This window comes from Triticum aestivum, chromosome 7D (assembly GCF_018294505.1).
Source record: "Triticum aestivum cultivar Chinese Spring chromosome 7D, IWGSC CS RefSeq v2.1, whole genome shotgun sequence".
NCBI lineage: Eukaryota > Viridiplantae > Streptophyta > Magnoliopsida > Poales > Poaceae > Triticum > Triticum aestivum.
The window spans coordinates 230,474,614-230,499,357 of NC_057814.1; the positions used below are offsets into that span (position 1 = coordinate 230,474,614).

Here is a 24,744-nt window from a genome sequence, read left to right on the forward strand (position 1 = left end):
TAAAACCATGTGCAGGCAGTTCAGCTCTCTGGACATGCGCGAGGGAGCTACTGGCTTCTGCAGGGTCGTTGAATCCACGGTAATATCCGCAGTCGTCGACGTGCAAGATCGACGGCCGCTGACGCTACGAGCTAGTAACACTGGCCGGCTCATCGTCAGGGATTCTGAGGTACCAAAGAGTGTTTTCTTAGCGTAGGCCCGAGATTTTGGGAGCGTAGTGGGTAACAAAGCGACGTGGACTGCGTCGTATGCAACAGAAAACGAGCGATGTGGACTTGGGCGTATGAATTCTTTTCTGAGGAAAATACACATACAGTACGGCCGTCGCGTCAGTGTCCGACCCTCTGTACTTGCCAGGCCCCGGTGGCCCCGGTCTCTATTGTTGACTGGCAACGAATCTATCGGGGAAAGGGTAACAAATTCCACATTCCCGCCGGCCAACTCTCCTGTTGGAAGGTGACAAGCTGCCCGTGACCCACGCCGGCCACTTGACCACAGATCCATCGTATCCCGCGGCATGTTTCGTTTGTGAGCGCCTAGTGGCCAACTAGTAGTGTGGCGACTATGCATGGAGCTTAAGGAATAAGGAAGAAGAACCCTTATAAAAAAGAAAGAAAAGGAAGAACATGCCACCTACTCCTACATTGGAAAGTCATTATGTCGTCTCTTTGATTTCATATCTGTTTTGAACTCAGAACCATCTCAAGAAGCGATACAAAAATATCAAGAGGCGATTCGAAATCATACAAAAATGATTATGTTTCTTAATTTGTGCCACTCGGAGATACAAGAGGCAACAATCATCTCTAACTTTTCCCTCGGACTGAACACACCGCAAGGCATGAAATCATCACATCTTTCTCGCACTCTCACGTGTCAAGCAAGTTGTTGACACGCACGAAGGAACGCTGCATCCCGGCCGTCTATCGGCTCGATCCGACGGCTCCCAATGACCCCTCCCCTTCTCATTTCAAACCGGCCAGCCCACGCCCCGCCGCGCCCGCGCCAAACCCCGCCTTCCCCCTCCGATCCGAGCCTCCCGCGCCGAGCCGCGGCTCTCACTGACAGCCGGGCTCCCACCACGTTACCCCGCCCGGCCGGTACGAGCTCGGCCGCTCTGAGGCTTCGGCCGGGCCCACGTGGCAGCGAGAGAGAGACCTCGCGGGGCGGCCGCAGCTTCGTGGAAGCTTCCCCCGAACAATCTCCTCGAGAACGAGTCCCCATTCGCGACCGAAATCCGGGCCGCAGAGACAGAAAAAACAAAACAAATCACCAAGCTCCGCACCAGCACCACAGTGGCGAAGCCGCAACGTACTTGCGCCGGCCTCGCCCGTGGAACCTTCTAGAGCCTTGACGGCTTGCGCGGGAGGTGAGGCGAGTGATCCCTGAGGTGTTCGATCGATCCCGTGGTGATTTGGTTGTCTGAGTGCTCCTGTGTGTGTGTATCTGCAGGGTTTCTGGTCGTCGTCGTCGTCGTCGGTGTTATCTCTCCTGCGAGCGCTGCCGCGGACGCGGCGGCTGGCTGGTGTCTGATTGTCGGGCATGGCGGTCGGGAGCTCGCCGACGCCGCCGGAGATCCGCTCGCCGGAGCGGGACAGGCCGGAGGATGCGGCGGGCGCGGAGGGCGAGGAGGAGGAGGAGGAGTTCGGTGACGCCTTCGATATACCCCATAAGAACGCATCCCACGACAGCTTGCTCCGATGGAGGGTACGGGATCCTTCCTCCCCTCGTCCTTTCCCGTCAGACTGTGATCTAGGCCGGGCTCTGCTGGTTCGCAGAATGCCCAAAATATCGCCATTCTGGCTAGTTCCGTCCTGGCTGGATTCGGGACGTGCTAATTCTGTGCAGGAAGAAGAGGGGGTAGAAGAGGAATAGTCAAAACACTAATGTTTTTGGTCTAGTGGATACACTGCACTGAGGTTTACTGACATGTCATTGACCCGATGATTTACATATTACGTTCATTTTTTGTCCGCGTTTCCTCTTAAGTCAAGGCATTGGAGTCTGTTTGGCGACACTACCTTTTTTACCGCTGTGCACATGCACAGAGCGGCAGACAACTTCTCATAATAAAACTTAAAACACAAGCAAAGTACTGAAACCAGAGGTCTGTCATTCATCCAAACAATACTGGTTTTTGTGGTATTCACAGGTTTGGGTAGTTCATGTACCTTCATGTATTGGGGGACATTACAAAAAGAAGCAAGCAGTAACACTTGTACTAGAGCTACAAAATCACACTTATACTACAGCTAACCAGGCACTTGTTTTGCATAATAGTTGTGAGTTGGGTTCATTACAGTTTGCTGTGGCTACAGGTGAAGGACCCTTCGGGGTAGACAAATATAAGCCTTACTTATTATTTAGTTCTGATAAATATGGTTATTCTCTCCTTTCAGCAAGCTGCTCTTGTGCTGAATGCTTCACGTCGGTTTAGATATACTCTAGACCTTAAAAAGGAGGAAGAGAAAGAGATAATTAGAAGAACAATCCGATCACATGCACAAGTGATACGGGTAATGTGTCGTTTTGCAGCTTATGCACCCTATATCTCTTCCGTCCGTCTTCTTTTGTTCATTCTAATTTTGAATTCTCCAGGCAGTATTTCTTTTCAAAGAAGCCGGAGAAAATGATCCCAGAGGTACTCATTCATACCATTAACCTCTATTTAGTGTTTGTTGTCATTAAAGTGCTTCTTTTATGCCATGTTTATGGATGGCAATGACCCAAATGGTAGAATATCTTTGGTTTTCTACATTTCCATCCTTAGATTGCATCTGTGCTTCTTAGCCACAATGTACCAAATGGTGGGGTTATATGCAAACATTATGAAACAAAATAGTTCCCAAACTTCATTGGTAGCTGTAGTCATTCATCTCTGATTTGCCTTCTGTAAACTGATCACTACTTCTAAATGTGCAATATTACAGCAAAATTTCCCGCTCATTTATTTCGTACAATGCTGCCACTATCTTTATTTATCTTACCAGCCTATTCTCCACATTTTCCCTGATCATTTTGCTTGTCTTATTGTTGCCTTTTCAGTTGTATTTTTCTGAAGGGCTGTCTTTTCAGTTTATACTTGCAATTGGTCTATCTTGTATCTGTGATTATTTTGCATACATTGTAATTTATATTCTTGTGCTATTTTCAATATTCCTCATCTGAGCAGAAGCTTATACTGGTATAAAATTTACAACGGCCTCTCGAGGTTTTCCAATTGAAATGGAAAAGCTTAAAACTTTAAACAGAGATCATGACAGTGTTCTTCTTCAGGAAATTAGAGGAGTAAGTTAACACTGAGCTAGAATATTTTTTTAACCTCGTCACCTGTTGCTATTCGTTTATGTGTAATGACACTCTTCTTTCCAGGTTAAGGGGCTGTCAGATTTATTAAAGAGTAATTTAGACAGGGGAATTAATCCAACTGAGGATGAATTGTTACAAAGGAGGGATGTTTTCGGAGCAAATACATATCCACGCAAGAAAAGAAAAAGCATACTGGTATAGCTTTTGTATGTTATTTCTGTAAGTAAATTGCACAAGGTCAATCTTGCAAGTTTCTAGCCACTTGCAATTTCAGTTTCCTTATGGGACATCTGTTCTCTTAATTATCTACATATCTCTTCATCGTTCCTTCTTTAGTGTATGCTTTTTGTGTGTCTGAGCAGGGTTAAGCTTTCCAATTACATAAAATTTGTAATTTGGCATAAGTTCCTTACGAAATTCTAAGGTTACTATTGCAAAATTTAAAGTGCATCTATGTTGCGTTGGGGTAGGCTAGAGGTGAAACCCATAAGATCTCGCGACCAACTCATGGCTTTGGCACATGGATAGCAAACTTCCACGCACCCCTGTCCATAGCTAGTTCTTTGGTGGTACTCGAATCCTTCATATCTCTCTTAACGGACTCCTCCCATGTCAAATTTGGTCTACCCCGACCTCTCTTGACATTCTCCGCACGCTTTAGCCGTTAGCTATGCACTGGAGCTTTCGGAGGCCTGCGCTGAATATGCCCAAACCATCTCAGATGATGTTGGACAAGCTTCTCTTCAATTGGTGCTACCCCAACTCTATCTCGTATATCATCATTCCAAACTCGAGCCTTCCTCGTGTGGCCACACATCCATCTCAACATACACATCTCCGCCACACCTAACTGTTGAACATGTCGCCTTTTAGTCGGCCAACACTCAGCACCATACAACATTGCGGGTCGAACCGCCGTCATGTAGAACTTGCCTTTTAGCTTTTGTGGCACTCTCTTGTCACAGAGAATGCCAGAAGCTTGGCACCACTTCATCCATCCGGCTTTGATTCGATGGTTCACATCTTCATCAATACCCCCATCCTCCTGCAGCACTGACCCCAAATATCGAAAGGTGTCCTTCTGAGGCACCACCTGCCCATCAAGGCTAACCTCCTCCTCCTCACACCTAGTAGTACTAAAACCACACATCATGTACTCGGTTTTAGTTCTACTAAGCCTAAACCCTTCCAATTCGAAGGTTTGTCTCCATCTAACTTCCTATTTACCTCCGTCTGACTATCGTCAACTAGCACCACATCATCCGCAAAGAGCATACACCATGGGATATCTCCTTGTATATCCCTTGTGACCTCATCCATCACCAAGGCAAAAAGATAAGGGCTCAAAGCTAACCCTTGATGCAGTCCTATCTTAATCGGGAAGTCATCAGTGTTGACATCACTTGTTCGAACACTTGTCACAACATTATCGTACATGTCCTTGATGAGGGTGATGTACTTTGCTGGGACTTTGTGTTTCTCCAAGTCAATGAACACCATATACAAGTCCTTCTTTAGCTCCCTGTATCTCTCCATAAGTTGTAGTAGCAAGAAAATGGCTTCCATGGTCGACCTCCCAGGCATGAAACCAAACTTATTTTTGGTCACGCTTGTCATTCTTCTTAAGCGGTGCTCAATGACTCGCTCCCATAGCTTCATTGTATGGCTCATCAGCTTAATTCCACGGTAATTAGTACAACTATGAACATCCCCCTTGGTCTTGAAGATTGGTACTAATATACTCCGTCTCCATTCTTCTAGCATCTTGTTTGCCCAAAAAATGAGGTTGAAAAGCTTGGTTAGCCATACTATCGCTATGTCCCCGAGGCCCTTCCACACCTCATTGGGGATACAATCAGGGCCCATCGCCTTGCCTCCTTTCATCCTTTTTAAAGCCTCCTTGACCTCAGACTCCTGGATTCGTCGCACAAAACGCATGCTGGTCTCATCAAAGGAGTCGTCCAGTTCAATGGTAGAACTCTCATTCTCCCCATTGAACAACTTGTCGAAGTACTCCCGCCATCTATGCTTAATCTCCTCATCCTTCATCAGGAGTTGGTCTGCTCCGTCCTTGATGCATTTGACTTGGCCAATATCCCTCGTCTTCCTCTCTCGGATCTTGGCCATCTTATAGATGTCCCTTTCGCCTTCCTTCGTGCCTAACCGTTGGTAGATGTCCTCATACGCCTGACCCCTTGCTTCATTGACAACTTGCTTTGCGGCCTTCTTTGCCATCTTGTACTTCTCTATGTTGTCTGCACTCCTATCCAGGTATAGGCGTCTGAAACAATCTTTCTTCTCTTTAATCGCCTTCTGGACATCATCATTCCACCACCAGGTATCCTTATCCTCGCTTCTCCTTCCCCTGGACACTCCAAACTCCTCCGAGGCCACCTTACGAATGCAAGTCGCCATCTTCATCCACAAATTGGCCGCATCCCCCTCCTTCCTCCCAAGGGCCCTCCTTAATGACCCTCTCCTTGAACGCCTGAGCTACCTCCCCCTTGAGCTTCCACCACTTTGTTCTAGCGACTTTGGCACGCTTTTCCCGCTGGACACGAATCCGAAAGCGGAAGTCAACAATCACCAGCTTATGCTGAGCTACAACACTCTCTCCAGGTATCACCTTACAATCTAGGCTAGAGTGTTGGCCACTACTAGAAGTCACCAGATGTGATTCTCTCTTTCTAAAGAGGGTGTTAGCTACAATCATGTTGTAGGCTAGAGCAAAGCTTAAGACATCTCTCCTTCTTGATTCCTGATGCCATAGCCAAAGCCCCCATGCACCGCTTCAAAACCTGTGTTAGATGTACCCACGTGGCCATTGAGGTCTCCTCCTATGAAGAGCTTCTCGCCAATCGGTACACTCCTAACCATGTCTTCCAGGCCTTCCCAGAACTCCCTCTTGGTGTTCTAGCCGTGGCCTACTTGCGGGGCATACGCGCTGATAACATTGAGAACTAAGTCCCGAACTACCAGGTTGGCCAGGATAATCCGGTCCCCACGTCTCTTGACGTCTACCACTCCATACTTAAGGCTCTTATTGATCAAGATGCCTATGCCATTTCTGTTTGCAGCCGTCCCCGTGTACCACAGCTTGAAGCCGGTATCCTCCACCTCCTTCGCCTCCTGCCCCCTCCATTTGGTTTCTTGGACGCAAAGGATATCAACACCTCTCCTCACCACTGCATCAACTAGCTCCCGAAGCTTCCCTGTCAGAGACTCTATGTTCCAGCTACCTAAGCGGATCCTCCTAGGCTTGGCTAGCTTCCTTACCCTTCGCACTCGTCGAGTCAAATGCAAAGACCCTTGCTCATTTTCCACTACATCCGGGCGCCGATGTAGCGCGCCACCAGGGGGGTGACGGCCCGGCCCTTGCCCATTTGACACCACACCTGGGTTCCGATGTGGTGCGTCGCTGAGAGGGTTACGCTCCAACGAAAATCTTTTGGGTTTCGTCTCCATAAGTGGCTGAGTTTTTACGTTGGCTCGCCAAGCCTATCACAACCCTCCTCCTTTACCCAGGCTTGGGACCGGCTATGTTGAGACAGCATAGGCGGAGTTCTATGTTGCATATCACTATATTAGAAAAATTGATTACGAAATAGTCCTATGAGTCTTTCTTTCAGTACAACATCAAATCAATTTCAATGCTTCAACATATTTGGTATCAAATTTTAACCATACTAAATTTTGGTATTGCAGCGTTTTGTATTTGATGCATGCAAAGATTTAACTCTCATCATTCTAATGGTAGCTGCTGCCATATCTCTTACGTTGGGCATGGCCACAGAGGTATTTTCTACCTCTTTACTAATTGTTTCCTTAGAATTATCCTTTCATTATATCATCTTCCTTAGCCATGGTAGTTTTGAACTTGAATAATTGTCATGCTTTACTATAACTGCATTTGTTATTTTCTCTTATCTAGGGTGTCAAGGAAGGATGGTATGAGGGGGGGAGTATTTTTTTAGCTGTTTTTCTTGTGATACTTGTCACCGGTAATTGATCGAGTTTGCGCATTTCCTACTATATTTGTTTTGTTTTTGCCTTCACCTTTAGCTTGCTGCGATCTAATTGTTTCTTTTTCATCTATCTAGCAACCAGTGATTACAGGCAATCACTTCAGTTTCAACATCTGAATGAGGAGAAACAGAACATACAAGTGGAGGTGAGTATGATCATGTGTTACTATATTTTGGTGCAGTTCCAGATATGAATTCCCACTCATTGCTTACATTCCTGATTTACCATATCTTTTAATTAGGTTCTTAGAGGTGGTAAAAGATTTCGAACTTCAATATTTGACCTTGTTGTGGGTGATGTGGTTCCCCTGAATATTGGTGACCAAGTAAGATGGTATATTATTTGTCAACTCTGTTTATTTTTTCACCCTAGAATAATTTGCTTACATTCATTACTTCACATTTTAGGTTCCTGCTGATGGTATCCTGATATCTGGCCATTCTCTTGCAATTGACGAATCAAGTATGACTGGGGAATCAAAAACTGTGAGTTCCGGTGCATAACTTCTTTCTTGAGGCGATTCAAACATGCTTTTTTTTGCGCCGAGACTCAAACACACCTCTTCGGATTTTCATGATGTGATATTATTTTTTAGGTTCACAAGGATCAAAAGGCTCCGTTCTTGATGTCTGGTTGCAAGGTTGCAGATGGCTATGGTTCTATGTTGGTGAGCACCACTATCTTAAGTGTTTAAGCAACATGTTAGGTTAACTTACTGTTTTCGGTGTGACAACACATAGCATTTTTCTCTCCCATTTGTGCTTTTTCTATATTTCGATTCTTAATGGTTAGACTTTAAATATCATAATATTTATCCACTTTGCCTATCAAATACAAAGGTAACAGGTGTGGGTATCAACACTGAATGGGGCCAGTTGATGGCTAACCTTTCTGAAGATAATGGTGAAGAAACCCCATTGCAGGTTAATCTCTGTTCAGGCTCATCTATATTCTTGCATGAATGAATACTGATGAGACTCTTTCAACCATGGAGTAGGTGCGTTTGAATGGTGTTGCTACTTTTATTGGCATGGTGGGTCTGTCAGTAGCTGGTGTTGTACTTGGCGTGCTTGCGATAAGGTATTTTGCATGATAATGCAGCACAAATAAATATACTCTTTATAACCACTTACTGAACTACAGATATTTTACTGGACATACCAAGAATCCGGATGGGACTGTTCAATTTCGGGCTGGAACTACTGGTCTCAAACAAGGATTTATGGGTGCAATCAGAATTTTAACAATCGCCGTATGTATTTTAAATACAAGTATACAGCTAATATCTTGAATCATTTTCATCTTTTGGTAACCTGATCTTGTGTAATACTATCCATAGGTAACCATCGTAGTTGTTGCTGTGCCTGAGGGACTTCCACTGGCCGTAACATTGACGTATGGATCTCCTTATTGTGCAAATTACTTGTAAATTTCAGTCACATGACTATCTATATTTTGCGGTTTCAGACTTGCGTATTCAATGCGAAAGATGATGCGAGACAAGGCGCTGGTAAAAAAAAATCCTATTTCTGTATAAAACATTCACATGATAGGAAACTTTATTATCCTTATTTTCTTTATTTAGGTGAGGCGGCTCTCATCTTGTGAAACAATGGGATCAGCGACTACTATATGTAGTGATAAGACAGGAACTCTCACCTTGAATAAGGTTTGTAAAATCAATCCGGTGCTTGTGCCATTAAACACCATTTGAAGATCTGTCATGATGCTATTCCAAGTCCCGATACGCTGCCCTGACAAGAGGATAATTCTTTTGATTTACTTTAAGTCTTGGAACATACCTGTCAGCATGGCACAACCAAAATTAACACAAAAAACAGCACCAATTTGATGCCAGGATCTTTGGGTCATCGTGGTTTGTTTTGTAATCCTTATATTATTGATTATGTAGATGACAGTTGTGGAGGCACACTTTATCGGGACAAGGTTGGATCCTTGTGATGATGTTAGGGCAATCTCAAGTAGTTCAGCGGCACTGCTTATTGAAGGAATTGCACAAAACACTACAGGAACTGTATTTTTGCCAGAGGTATATCAACTTTATTTCTTCCTTCTTTAATAATATTAGAGGTACCTGAATTATCTATTTATTAGAGGTACATGCATTATCCATTGTCCAGAAAAGCAATAACATACAGGTCGCCAATCTGTAATGTATAATCCAGCTAGCCTAGATTTAATTGAAAAGATCAGCAATTTTGATTAAGTTCATGGTTTATAAGGCGGTAGAGCGACCTAAAGCGAGCACCACCCGCTCTAACGCTTAAGCGCCTAAAGCGGGCAAATATCTAAGGTGCTGCCAGGGCGCCTTGTCGCTTAAGCGTCTGAAGCGGGATGCTTTATAAACAATGATTAAGTTATGACTGGTTACAGCCACTTTGTAAAGATTTGTTATTTTACTTTTATGTAAAACATGGTGGTCCATAATGCTATTTGAGGAACATTGGAGACGGTAATAGCCCAGTTTTCACCATCCGATCTTTATTTTTATTGTTTTTTCAGGATTTTTTACTTTTATTATAGGAGTTCAGCTTAGTGTTCTCTTCTGTACTAATCGCCTGGGAGTAAGTGAACTGCACTGGTCCTGCTATGTTCGAGATATAAGTGGTCAACAGTGGACACTAAGCAACTAGCCTCCACTTACAGCTAGAAACATGCACGTTCTCTGGTTTCTCTGCAGTACTCCTATTCACTTTCTTGTGCATGTTGATAAACTAGGAAAGCATCAGGCAGGAGATAACGAACTACTTTCTGAAAGTAGCAACCGGAGATTGAATCACATTTCAAATGAGATCTAGTGGAGTCCAGAATAATGTATCAGCTGTCAACACTTTGTCAGCTCCACCAAATCCATGAAAATTATGCTCACTTGAGGCTCTTAGCAGTGTGGAAACTGGGTGGTAACAAGCTGGTTACCTGTAAAGGCACTGTCTAAGTTTAAGATATGATCTCATAAAATTACCCCAATTTTATTATTTCCTGCCAATAACCAGACAGAAATCAGAACTGGGCAGATGCTTGGAGGCAGTCTAGGGAGAATGCTATGCTAACTGTCATCTACATATATCAGTTGCTTCCACAAAATTTCATCTGTTTTTTTTTCAATGTATAGGATGGGGGAGCAGCTGATGTTACAGGTTCACCAACTGAAAAAGCCATTCTTTCTTGGGGCCTTAAGGTACGACTAATTTTGCTTCATACAGAGTGTCTCCTTTAAGCTCCTTTTGTTGACTTGGCCTAACACAGTTGCACCTTGCACAGATAGGGATGGATTTCAATGATGTTCGGTCAAAGTCTTCAGTTCTTCATGTATTTCCATTTAATTCAGAGAAGAAGCGAGGTGGTGTTGCAGTGCAGGTAGTAAGGCACATATGTATCTAGAACCATTGGTGTATCTAAATTTGTGAATTAGATGAGTGTATCCATGAAGAATTAAACCACTTTTCAGGCTTATTTATATTTGGGTGCTTCATTATCCCAATCCCTTCTAATTTACCACATGTAGTTGGTAATAGATGTTTTGGTTATCAGTGCTTGTGAGTTGTGAGAGTTGACGCTATCAATTTTAACAGCTTCAGGACTATTTGGTTCCTGGTAGGCTGATATTGTTTTCCTGCTGGATATCTCGCGGGCTTTGCTTAAAGGACCAGCCAAATTTCTCACTTGAAGTGCTCAAATAGGGTTATCTACCAGTGGCAAACAGTTTCTCAATCTTGTTTAAGTTTAATATTATACGAACCAGAAGGGTTTTGAGAGTTCCCTTCCGTGATGGCCAGTTACTTTGAGGGCACAGATGACTGTTATTGGCAAGTAGATCTGGATATGAGCATTGGATGCCATTGAGCATTTGTTCTGATTATAGCATCAGGAGAGTGTTCCTTGGACCTTATGTCTTTTAGTATGCACAGATCTATGATATGAATTACGCAGTGTGTACGTTGTTTTGATAAAACTCCTGTTTTCTATTGTTTCGTATCCCAGTTTTTGTTCATGTTACCTCAAGGATGTTTGGTTACTGATTGCAGTCAGATACCGGGGTCCACATCCATTGGAAAGGTGCAGCTGAGTTAGTGCTATCATCTTGCAAAAGTTGGCTTTCTCTGGATGGTTCAGTTCAGCCAATGGGTGCACAGAAGGTAACTGCCATGCATAATTTGCCACCTGCTCAATTTCTTATACACTCTTACAATGTTGAAATGTTTGCAGCGTAATGAGTACAAGAAATCAATTGAAGACATGGCAAAGAGTTCACTACGATGTGTTGCTTTTGCATATTGTCAATGTGATATTGAAAAAATTCCGAAGGAAGACATAGCTGATTGGAAGTTACCTGAGGAGGATCTGACTCTTCTTGGTATTGTGGGCATAAAGGTTGGTCCTTATTGTTCGGTAGATTCACTTTCAGATTGATTGTATCTCTTAATTTTGAGTTTGACACAAATAACTAGGGTTGCTTCCGATACCCAAAGGATAGCCCTGTGTATAGTGTCCTATTCCATGCTCTATAGTGCCTGTGCTGGGAACATATGTTTCACTGATGCATCAGCTTGCAGCTATATGTGTGCTCAGATAGACGGATAGTATATGGCTGATCTGATTCATCGTCTTCTGATTTTCACAACCTATCCATGCTTTCTGGCTTTTGCTAAAACATGAAATATACCAGTATGCATCATACTTATCTCTAAATGATTCATCCCTTTTGTATTTATATGAGGCATCATAATTTGCAAGCATAATTTTTTCTGGTTAGTCATACTGCATTAGTTGATGACAACATCCATCTATTACTACTGCTATAAAGAGTTTCTTCGCCTGTAGGATCCATGTCGCCCAGGAGTGAGGAGTGCTGTACAATTATGCAAAAATGCTGGTGTAAAGGTATATCCTACTTGTGTTCTTATTTTTCTTGTTCTCATTGGAAATGTTTCACCTCTAATCTACATTAGTCATCGACGGAATGAACTGTGAGGCTAAATCCTCCATGGTATTTCTCATGTTCTCAATTAGGTCTAGTCTTTTACTTCTCACAGGATTGGCTCGTCATGTTTGTAGCTGGGCAAGGTTTCTAGCCATTTTCAGTTTCTTTACTTCCTATGCCATGATGCTATTCATATAATTTATTTTGTATTTTGGGGCGTTCAATTGTTTGTGTCCTGTTCATAAAACATGACTCTTTGTAAACTTTGACCTTGTTGGTTAGTTTCTCAATTGTAAACATGTTAGTTTCTTAAAGTTTTTGTTTTCCTTAAAATGGATTTTTTTCGTCATTTCCCAATTTTGAATGTCACTGCTTCTTTTGTTGGCTTTTAATATTTGTTACATTTGTACATGTAGGTGCGCATGGTCACAGGAGATAATATTGAAACAGCCAAGGCAATAGCGTTGGAGTGCGGAATACTAGATGCAAATGGTGTTATTTCAGAGCCATTTGTAATAGAGGGAAAAGCGTTCCGCGAGATGTCTGAAATTGCAAGAGGAGAGATTGCTGACAAGATAACTGTAACTCTCTCCATTCTTAAGTCCCTTGTGTATATATGTTATACTGTGTTGAAGTAATAAACTTTATCTGTACTAAACACAATGATGCTTATGACTTACTTGAAGTCATTTGAAGTCGTGAATTCTTTTGTATAACTTCTAGTTTTTCTATCCTTCCCAGGAAGTCATTTTCTTTGAAGTTTCTGACATTCTTCTGATTGTTCTACAACTAATTAACTTTGAATTTCAGGTCATGGGAAGATCATCTCCAAATGACAAACTTTTGCTTGTCCAAGCTTTGAAAAGGAAAGGCCATGTTGTGGCTGTCACTGGTGATGGCACAAATGATGCCCCTGCATTGCATGAGGTGTCATGTGTAACTCATGATAAGCTATTAGTGGCCATTTATCTTGATATTGCAGAAGCTTCTGATTTATTCTTATATCTAATGCTTGATCTGTTGTATAGGCTGATATAGGTCTTGCAATGGGCATGTCAGGGACAGAAGTTGCTAAAGAAAGCTCTGACATTATAATCTTGGATGATGACTTCACATCTGTTGTGAAGGTTAGTGTTTTCTACGTTTTTTTTGGAAGAGATCTTTGTTATGAAGGATAACTGTTCTCAGCAATCATGATGGAGTTTTTTTGTGGGATGTCCCCGAAGGGACATCATGATGGACTTTTTCTTCTGTAACAAACTTGCATGGTGCTTTGACGGCAATATACCATCAAAGTAACCTGTGAGTGATATCATGTTTTGTGCTAATTGCTATCAGCTTCATTGCCAAAAGAGAAAAAAATGCTATTGGTTGATAGTGTGTAGAGAGTACAGTTCATGGAGAAGCACATATAAGCCCGTACATGTTCTGATATGCTGCCTTATGCTGCTGAATAGCTATGGCATGTTAAGACTTTAACATAGTGTATATGCAAAATCCTTTGTAGATTGTGCTTAGGCACAAATTCTGGTCGCTCAACCTTGTGATTTTGTGCACTTACACCTCTTATCTCTCTTTCTTTTTTAGGTTGTTCGCTGGGGACGCTCTGTCTATGCAAATATTCAGAAATTCATCCAGTTCCAGCTTACTGTTAACGTTGCCGCACTTGTGATTAATGTTATTGCAGCTGTGTCATCTGGTGACGTGCCTCTAAATGCTGTTGAGGTTGGGACCTCTCCTTTTCTCTTCCAACTATTTTTCAATCTTTAATATTTTCATTACTGCCATTGCCACTTATGTTGTGCATGAAAGATGTGCCGAAATCTTAATTGCAAGTACAAACACTTGTATGCCAAGGTTGGCTCTCATGCACAATGTTCCTAATTTGCAGCTTCTCTGGGTGAACCTTATCATGGATACACTGGGAGCTCTTGCTTTAGCAACTGAACCACCAACAGACAACCTTATGAAGAGACAGCCTGTTGGTCGAAGGCATGTAATATCACCCTACCTGTCTAGAGTATCGCATTATATGTTTCATGAAATGAGTTGAACTGTTTTCTACATAATTTACAATATTTCTCCCTGTTTTCTACTTCAGGGAGCCACTTGTGACCAATATTATGTGGAGAAACTTGTTTGTCCAGGTTGAATTTGCGTGACTCATTTGTATTCTTATAGCATACAATTGTTGTTTCATATTCTTCTGTTGTTCTGATTTACATGGAATTTTTGCAGGCCATTTACCAAATAGCAATCCTTCTTATCTTTAATTTCTCTGGAAAAAAGATTCTACGGCTGCAGAATGAAAGTCCAGATAACGCCGAGAAAATGAAGAACACATTTATCTTCAATACATTTGTATTTTGCCAGGTTGGTTGGATATTTTCTGATTCTACAACTGTAACAGGGTGTTACTTAAATTCTATGGTGCTCTTTAGATAGACTAATATTGGTATTTGATTTATCTAATAAATGTTCATGTTAAGGGTAGCATAGTGGCAGTGGTTGTCATCTTAAATAAACTGACCTACCATGTAAACTTAAGTTACTCCTTATAATAGGATATATCAGTGTAAATTGCATTCTGTAAATATTAGACTTGCTGTGGAACTGACACCATGAATAGTGACTGGCTAGCCTGTATCTGACCTAACATGGTAACAAAAGCATTGCTACTTATGCTCCATGGTGTAACTCTGAGTTGTGACTGCGAGAGCGTATGCTATTCTAGGGCTTGTGTCAAGGGTCCGAGGTCTTATGAAATAAAATTCCTCCAGTTGTTCAAAAAGTCTTCATGATGTGAAAAGGGACATATGTCCTTATTGTCAATTACCGTGTGTTTTTTCTTAAACCAGCCACTTCAGTTGCTTGGTCTTAAGGTTTCAGTACATGTACAATTTAAGTTAGCCCTAGTTAAGTACCACCGGTAGTTGCCTAGTTATGTATGTTTCTCTCCTGAAACCGGAGAAAGCAGGATGCCCAGAACATTGCTCGGGTAAATGCTGAAATATCATTGATTAATTATCAAAAAGTGCTAGTGTCCTATGAAACATTGTGTAGGCCGCAAATGTATCGTTAGTTTGTCAGTCCTGATAGTTGATTGGGACTCAGCCTATAAGCAGTCCTTGGCCATACATACTACTTAGACACTATTATTAGCTTGGTCCCAGTTTGGGAATCAACAAGTGCGATCTTGTCAAATGCAGTGGTGGTCCCAGTTTGAGGTAAACCACCCAAGTGTATTATGATCTATGTAAACTTATCATTACCAAAAAAAAAACAATCAAGAAATTGCCTCACACTGTACTTACTAATATTAGCTTTATGTAGCTCTGAACAAAGATCTCTTAAACTTCATTTGCGTTTTATACCAGATCTTCAACGAGTTCAATGCGCGTAAGCCTGAGGAAAGGAATGTCTTCAAAGGAGTAACAAAGAATCACCTCTTCATGGGAATAGTTTGTGTAACTACCGTGTTTCAGGTAGCAGGACATGCATGGTTGTTGCACTGAATGTCCTATCATTCTTGTCCATGAAGTGCTGATAAAGTTGCTCTCTCCTTTGCCAGATACTAATAGTTGAATTCCTGGGAAAGTTCTTTAAAATTGTGAGACTTAACTGGAGTCTATGGTTAGTTTCAGTTGCCATTGGCGTCGTAAGGTACACACATCAAAATTTATCATTTATGCAAGGTTTGCAATTAGTATACTATCCATCGTTTTAAGGTTATGTAATCAATGTGTCATACAGTTATTTTACGAATCCAGATGCCGTTTGTCCCCCATTTTCTGTGTGACTAGGTTAAGGTTCATATTAACTTGCACTCTAGATATTCCCAGGGTGTTCTAACATCTGTTTTTTGTTTTTATTTATCATGGACTTTTCGACTGTAATCTCATCATGGACATTTTGTGAAGTTTTGACCTCCCTTTTCTCTCTGATGTTCCAGCTGGCCTTTGGCTTATCTAGGGAAATTCATTCCAGTTCCTGTAAGACCTCTCCAGGCCTATTTCAAGCCTTGTTGGAAATCATCACGCCGAGGTAAGTCTCCGCTCTATAGTTACTGGATAATATTCTGCATCAACGTTGATCTAACAAGCTTACCATTAACACGTACTGTAACGCAGACGAAGAGGAAGGCAGGCAGGGCTAAAAAGGCTGCAGATCACCTAGTGTAAATAGACACGGGTCAGCCGAAGAACAGGAACCCGTACCGCCTCTCCCAGTGGAACAGAGCTGCGGATTATCTCTACTACAAGGAGATGCAGTGAACTAGAAGCTTTCCATGCAGGGACAGGTCAAGTGCAACCGTTGTTGTTAACCATTATGGTCATGGGGCTTCATCGTGATGCAGGTTAATATAAATGAAAATCCTACCTGGGAAGACAATCAGTAGCATTGCCACGGAAGTGACTGTTTTGTGAATGTTCGTTGACTACGGGAAGGTGACATTTTTTATGCAAATAAGTTGTGGTAGCTAGGACACACATCGTAGGCTTAGTACAGTCCTAGGTGCCTTGGGGGTGTCAGACCTTCATTTTGTTCAGGTTGAGTAAACTAGCAAGCAATAAGAAAGAATTAGCCTGGTAAATTTACACTGCAGTTCTATCTTCAAATGCTCAGATGAGGAGGCTGTTTCCGACTTAGATCATCTTGAACAGATGATTCATAATAGGGCAGCTGCCAAAAGAAAAAACTGTTTTTAGGGCACTTGGACCAAAATATGAAGCTCCTGCGCTATCTTTATCTTGTACTGCAATTTTTTTGGGCAGCCCTAAATTTTGCCCCCAAGTGCTGCAAATTTGTAGCAGTCGGGCTGTTGCCGTAAAACAATTTCCCAGCCGGTGCCAACTGACATGATGAAACTTCATCTCGTAGTGCCCTGCCTATCCCCTCGACCGCTGCTGGCTTGATCTTTTCCGCCAATGCCACCGTTGTCAGTTCGCAGTACGCCTTCGGCGTTGATTCGAGGCTATTTCGGCCAGCCGTCGCCGCCCCTTTGATGGATGACAAAGCCGAGTCGCCGCTACTTCGGATGGCGTCAATGGCACATCACCATTTTTGGCGCAATCCCGACCTCCGTGGTGTGAAATAATCCTCCCAAGCCATTTCTACCCGGCACGGCGATCACCTCAACTCCCATGAGCTGCCAGCCGGATTCCTCCTCCTTGTACACTGGGGCGTATTTGGTTGCCCGGGTCACATTTGGCTGCATCGCATCTAGCATGCTGGCTGACTATGGCCTGGCTGGGCTCATGCAATGGTAAACTGAGATGTGTGTTTGGTTGCTTGTGTGTTGTGGGACTGGCCAAGCTGAGATATGTGTTTGGTAGGTTGTATGAGGTGTTATGGGCTGAGTGAGATATTGTTTGGTAAACTGGTTATACTGTTTGCATCAAAGAAGAGAAGCATGTCAAAACATCTTCAGAACAATTTCAGAACTTCAGAAAAATAACAGTTTCAGAAGAACAGCTGGCAGAACTATGTTTCTGTGTTACATATATATAAATCCTCGCAAGGCAGGCAGATCCTTCTTGAACTCAAAATTCACACTAGATTGATTCTCATGCAGGCAGGTAGGTTGCACTTAATTCGTTCATATATCAAGTGATTTGATTAGGAGAGATTAATGTACATAAAACAAGAGAACTAGCAACCACACTCTATCCATCAGAGTACAGGACATAATCTTGCGATTCTCTCTTGTCTCGTCTGCAAATTAATCATTGAGATGCTTTCTTTTTTCTTTGTCTCCTCTTCTCTTCAGTGTCTGCTCCATCAGGACATGCTCAAGGCCTGCGTGTGACTCCAATGTAACTACAATGGAAACAACAGATCGGAAATCCTTGATCTTGCTACCACCGCCGCCACGAGATCCAGATGTAGGGCGCTTCTCCCCGTCAGACCAGTGTTCCCCACCGTCTCGGGATCAAGACGCGACGAGCCTCCGGTCGTTGCGGATCAACTCGCCGGCGCTCGACCTCGAGCGTGCCCAGCTCGGCCTCAACCGCGCTGGTCCGGTGACCCGGGCAAGGATTCATAATCCTCCGCCGGATCGAGCTCTGTTCCTTCCCGTGTGTTATCTCCCGTCGAGGGCAGCCAACAAAAGGGGACGGCGGCGGCAAGGAGGAGCAGGAGGCGGCGGCCGCGAGGAGGAGGCGGCGGCCGCGAGGAGGAGGCAGCGGCGGCGAATCTGAGGCCAAGCGGAGGAGATGGGAGGAGGAGCGATGGGCGAAAGCAAATGCAGGAGTTATGGCTATGGGCATCGCGACCCCTCGCGTGAAGCTGCACGCGTGATGCAGAGGTGGGTGCAGGCTTTTTGCGCAGCTCGTGCATGCATCCAAGGAACGATCGAATCTGGCGTAGCTCTCAGCCTGGCTGAGAGGGTACTTTTTGCATCAGTTGGGCCATGCCCAGATGGCCATGCGGTTTACCAAACAAGCTGAAAATTGCATCCATAATGCTATGCAGGTGCGCCACGAGCAACCAAACACACCCAGGTATTCAAGGAATTGCCTAGAAGGTAACATTTTCCACTTCTTATGCACAAAGGAGTATATTGTAATGGAAATTGTTGTATTATAGATTAGTTCATTTGTACCCCCTCTGTGGGATATTACTCGTCCGAAGAGGAATATGACATGAACGAAGAGGAGGACATTGCTTTAGTTTTGATGATGCACAAGAAAGTAAGAGGCTGAAGCATGGTGGTTTCATTTTCGGCTCTGAGGTGATTCGTAGGATTAGGCAAGATGGGCACAATAGATTGATGCTCAACAATTTTGTTCCAAATGTGGTGTATCCAGAGCGATACTTCCGACGCAAGCACATGTTGTCTTGGGATTTGTTCCTTCACAATGCTAATTGTGTGAAGCAATATGATCAGTTCTTTGAGCAGGGGAGGAATTGCATCGGAGATCTTGGCCATAACACTATCGAGAAGGTGAATGCCACATTGCGCATGATGGCATATGGTGTTTTGGCCGATTTCATTGATAATAACTTGACAATGGGAAAGAGCACTTCAATCTTGTGCGTCAAGAAATTTGCAAAGGCGGTGGTTGAAGTGCTTGAGCAGAGTATTTGAGAGCATCGAATGCTCAGGACACTCGGAGAATTTTGGAGATGAACAAAACACGTGGGTTTCCAAGCTTGGATCAATTGATTGCATGCACTGGAGGTTGAAGAACTGCATCCCCCGAATCTTGCAATGACATCAATGTGCTCTGGCGGTCACCACTCTTTGCAAAATTAGCCAATGATGAATCACCATTGGTGGAGTTTCAAGCAAATGGCCGCACATACAACATGGGCTACCATCTTGCGGATGAGATATATCTGAAGTGGGCTACCTTTGGAAGCCAATTTCAAGCCCCAAGGTAAGAAAGAACTTTACTTCCATAATGCTCAAGCGGTTGCTAGAAAAGATGCGGACGGGGCCTTTTGGGATTTTGCAATTCCAATTTGCAATTGTGGGAGGACTGGCTAGGTAGGTTTTGGGATCAGAGATCCTTTGGTACATCATCACAGCCAGCGTGATCTTGCACAACATGATCATTGAGAATGAGGGTGGGAAAGATTTGGATTGCACCTCCTATAGACTCATGGGATAACTGATGTGGCCGTGTAGAAGGGAAGACCGAATCCGACACTGAGTGTAACATAATATCCGAGATTCCGATAAGCACAAATATCTTCAAAAAGGTTTCATGGAGAAGTGGTGGGTATGGCATGGGCAACAAGCCCACTAGTTTCATATCCATGTTTCATGTATGTGTGATGATGAACAATTTGTGTTATGTTTGATGAACAATTTGTGTTGAATTTAATGTTGTGGATTGATGGACTATGTAATAATTAAGTACTACTTGTGTTATAATGGTTTTGGATTCATTTGAGATGAGTTTGTTTTTTTGTTTGTTTGAATATGTATGTAATTGCGGGGAAAAAGTTGGGCTGCCCTATTTTACATCATCTACTACAACAAAAATTTATTTTATGTCCTAAAACTATTTTTGAGTGCCCTATTTTACATCATGTGTTGGAGATGCACTTACAGTAGAACAAAACGTCTTTGAAGATTAGGAGGAAGTGGACTAAGTTGACATACCAGATATGATGCACTTACATAAAAATATATGGAAATGTGCCAAGGACCTTCCACACTACACCCATTATGCAGGGGGTGGTATCCTCATTTGCATGTGTTTAATCTCCTCTATTCTCTGGGGCTATATTCGTGTTGCAAGGACTTCTCCATCTTACTTAATACATGCACAGATGTGGTGCAAGCAGTCTCCGGGACGAAACTTGAGCATCCTGATGTCTGAGGGATGGAAACTGATTTTGATTAAAAGGAAAGCTTCCATTACCACCAGCCGCCCCTGCATCGATGAGGTATACTAGATATTATTGAATACCTCACTACAAATCAATAAATCAGTAACCTTACAAAAAATGGGACAAGCCATGCCTATTATGCACACTAACCAAACTGAAATATAAATTCCCTCACAAGCAATTCGAGACTCTTGCACCAAGCTATGTCAACCTTCCAATCCTTGTGTTGGGATGGCCGTAATAAAGTCCATAAGACCATAACCAGAACCAAGTGGTACATGAGAACAACACCTGCACGCATGATTGGATCTTTTGTGTCCACCAAAAACCATACCATTCTAATGTAACCAAATGGAGCAAAAATCGTTGTAGCCCTAACCAAAATAGGCGAACACAAGTACTTATTCACCCAGTGGCCATGACACAACAAATAAGCGAGGCCACATAGGTGATGGAAGCAACCACAATGTGTTTCTCTCAGATGATGTCAAATAGCCTACATATTGCACAACTGTATGTCCACTAGTCGCTTGTACCCTAGAGTCTCACGGCTTCACCATCTTTGGTTCCAAAATAAGCCAAGCTAGAAGAAAGATTCCTGTACTCGCATTAGATCCTTCACATAAAGGAAGGGCTTTTACGAACGAAATTGGTTTTCTTTCCAAGTAATAATTTGGAGAAATGACTGTCCATAAATTGTCCTTTGTATATAATTAAACAACTATTTTCTAATCAGACATATATTTTGAGCATCCATATATTGTATGCCTAGACTACCTTGATTATGCTATAAAGTAGGCACTCGGCTGGCTAAACGGGGGATGTTATGTACTCCCATAAATCTAGGTAGTCTAGGCATACAAGATTTGGCTATTATGATCAAGAATACTTATGATATAGAAGAAGCAAGTGAAGAGAACTTTGAGGCATGAAGAATGGGATCAATGAGTAAACCAAATATGACCAAGATTAAGTTCATATGAAGTGCAAATAATGGCCAAGATGGACTTAATTAGAGGAACTCATGATAGTCATGATTGGGTTTATGGTGGAGCAGTGAAGGATCAAGACCTTGATAGAATGAATTATAGAGAAGAATTTAAGGCAAGCTTCAAGATATGGTCATTGTGAGGCCATGAGTTGAGTAATGGTTGATTGATTATTCCAAAATGCAAGGGATAATTGTAATACTTTCCAATTATGGATGTGGAAGTAGTGAGTGTCGAACCCTTAAGGAGAAAGGTAGGCAACTTATCCTCTCAAGTGATGTATGTCAGTTACAAAACATTCTATGCACTTTTAATATCTACACCCTATGTTCCTAAATATAAGACGTTTTGGCACTTCAATTTGAACTGCCAAAATGTCTTATATTAGTGAACAGAGGTAGTACTTTACTAAGAGTTAATTTTATATGTTTAAGTTGTTCTCATGCAAGAAAGCCAATTAAATTTAGGCGACAATTGAATATTTCATGACAAAGTGGTTGTGCGTATTATAGACTGTGCGCAAAGTCTAAAAGGAACACAAAACATGCATCTTAATAGTTTTCCTATGTGATTTCCCTCGAAGGTTCTCTTAAGGTAGTCTCACAGCGGGGGTAGACAAGGCATTATCTAAGGTGGAATTTGTGTTTTCCTCCATAAGTGAAGCTCGTGTTTATACTACGGTGGATCCTAAGCTTACTTTTTTTCAAAACCATTGACTGTCATGTACATATGATTGAACTCCCAAAGGGAAACCCACCTAGCAATTGGAAATTGTTAAGGTATCGACAAATTATAACTTTAAGATTTAGGGTCCTCATTAATTGCACCTTTAACTCTATGTTTGAGTAGTTATTAGCTGTATCGCATTAGTGATTTCCATGCAACCCCTTCTCGCTTTTGTATGAGTGCATGCATACATTATAGGAACACATAGGGGTATGCACTTTATATAAGTGAAGGGCGGCGTAACGCCCTAGCCAAACCCATTGATTCACCCACAAGTTCCTGGCGTGCATTTGGGATCTAGACTGGCCCCATAGACCAACACTAGACTTTCCTGTGTACATGGTCCTCACTCATGCACAGTGGGTATCAATGTTGGGAAATGTAGTAGAAAACAAAAAAATTGCCCTACAATCACCTAGGAACAATATGAAGATGTAGAAGAGGTTCAGATCATGATCGTTACCGACTCCGAGTAGCAGAGGAAGTAGATGAGTCGGTGTAGATCGTACTTGAAGTCCCTTGAACCATAGATGAACGATCCCGTGAACCGCCCACGAATGGTCCCTCAAACTGAAGACCGAAAGCACAACCTCTCTACAGTTTTGCAAGCGTACGGTTCATGATCCGGCAACACTTCATTGTCTAGAACTAATCGCCACCGGATAATTAGAGGAGGAGATTAGAGCCACACAGGGCTTCTAATTATGAGGATTAGAGGAATTAGAACTAGCTCTGATTATCTCAATTAGAAGTAGACTAGATAACTAGAGGAGGCTCCAAAACTTGTGTGTCCAAAAGGTGCCAATAGCTCAAGTATATATAGGTTGGAGGGGAAGAGGGCTACCACCAAGGAGAGAAGGAATCCCTCCTTGGTGTGCTAGACATAGGGGGAGGGGAAACCTCCCCACCTCCAATTCAGCCTCCCCTCCAAGGAAAGGGGGGAGGGGCGCCTTCCATTATTGGGCCATGGTGGCCCAATACGCCTTCCACCACTCGGCCTTTTAAGGCCCATTGATATTCAATTAAATATAAAAGCCTCCTAACAATTACTAGAGCCTTTTATTATTAATTTAACATCACCGGAAACATTTTCCACCTATATATTATTTATCGGGAATACCCGGTATTGCCCAATAAACTCTGAAACCTTTGGGTAACCTCGAAACGCTTCTGGTTCCTCTCGGAACTATTTCAAATGTTAACGAAACTATTTCACAAATAAATCCTCGATACTATCGTCCTACTAACACTCAGCAGATCATTATTACCTTAATCTTGTGACCCTGTAGGTTTGGTAAACCATAGACATGAACGAAACCCCTTCATTCAATGACCGATAGCGGAACCGTGGACGTCCATATCGATCCCTATGGTTACACGAATAACATTCAAGTGAATCTTTGGTTATCATGTGATGTTCCATTTGCTTCGTGATACTTCACAAAACCCGAGGAGAGATATATCGGGTATCCTCTTGAGTCATACACATGCTCAATATACTGGTCTCCTCGTTACCGGTTTTGTTCTTCTTTGTCGTTGACATGTTCCGGCATGGAGAGATATTCTTAGGGCCCTCTCGGTGTGACGGCATCCATCATCATGCGGTCAGACACAGGTGACAATGTCATGGGCATCATTGGGGGAGCAAATTCCACTCTCGAGCTATCGTGTCCCTTATCAAACTTTCCAATGAACCTGTAAGTTGTCGTTATGATCACCGTGTTACAGGTGACGTTTGAGAAATCCCAAAGCTCATCGTACGGTAATAAGTGACTACGGTAATCTCATGGTATAAGGAACTAAAACACACGTTAACACACCGTGTTATAACAATTGACTTATGACGATATTATCTCAAGTATAAGAAACAAGTTTGGGTCGATTCAATATGATCGTTCTTCTAACGTCATACTCTCAATGTTGTTTTGAGACTATCGTTACTTTTAACAATATCTCAAGATCCAGAAAACATGATCACGAATAACACTTGAGCTAGTCTTGGAGGCGAGACTAGGAATCTTATTTTACCGTTTATCGTTCTACACGTGCATATGAGTTTTCCACTGTATCGCATTTCCAGGATCATAGCCGACATAACATAGAATATAAACTCTTAATCATGAACACGAAAATATAATAATACAATATTACTGACTCTTGGGCATACCTCAAAGAGATTCCCACTTGCACTAGAGTAAATAATCTAGTTGCATATTATCTTTAACAGCCATGGCTATGTGGTGTTGTCTCATGCTTTGCTTGTGGTGTAGTCTTCGTCAACGGGTCTGTCACACTCAGATCTTTTGTGAAACTTGCTCTTGTTATGTCTGTTTTATGTGGGCTTTAAACTCCCTTTTGATTTGAACAATGACCCTATTATTCATAATATAGTGTCATTAGTTTCATTGA

General features: G+C 42.6%; 1 protein-coding gene across 4 annotated transcripts; it reads left to right on the forward strand.

The window, feature by feature from the left end:
- The first annotated feature begins 1,121 nt into the window (after window positions 1-1,121).
- On the forward strand, window positions 1,122-16,871 carry LOC123168998 (calcium-transporting ATPase 5, plasma membrane-type). 4 transcript variants are annotated; one of them, XR_006484595.1, is made up of 35 exons: window positions 1,122-1,369; window positions 1,453-1,707; window positions 2,400-2,516; window positions 2,599-2,641; window positions 3,173-3,288; window positions 3,373-3,504; window positions 7,015-7,104; window positions 7,241-7,310; window positions 7,410-7,480; window positions 7,577-7,660; window positions 7,743-7,820; window positions 7,931-8,002; window positions 8,175-8,258; window positions 8,333-8,415; window positions 8,479-8,587; window positions 8,675-8,730; window positions 8,803-8,845; window positions 8,921-9,004; window positions 9,248-9,385; window positions 10,469-10,534; window positions 10,618-10,713; window positions 11,382-11,492; window positions 11,563-11,727; window positions 12,178-12,237; window positions 12,694-12,858; window positions 13,088-13,204; window positions 13,306-13,404; window positions 13,865-14,002; window positions 14,169-14,273; window positions 14,379-14,424; window positions 14,516-14,650; window positions 15,655-15,762; window positions 15,849-15,940; window positions 16,230-16,321; window positions 16,408-16,871. XR_006484595.1 is itself a non-coding variant. In XM_044586857.1 (35 exons), exons 2-35 carry the CDS (start codon window positions 1,543-1,545, stop codon window positions 16,431-16,433), a joined length of 3,252 nt encoding a protein of 1,083 aa, XP_044442792.1. In that variant the 5' UTR covers window positions 1,122-1,369; window positions 1,453-1,542; the 3' UTR covers window positions 16,434-16,871. The 4 variants fall into 4 exon arrangements, 3 of the variants coding, with proteins under 3 accessions (XP_044442792.1, XP_044442793.1, XP_044442794.1); XM_044586857.1 differs by having other exon boundaries at window positions 14,169-14,269; XM_044586858.1 differs by having other exon boundaries at window positions 1,209-1,374; window positions 14,169-14,269.
- Window positions 16,872-24,744: the final 7,873 nt, after the last annotated feature.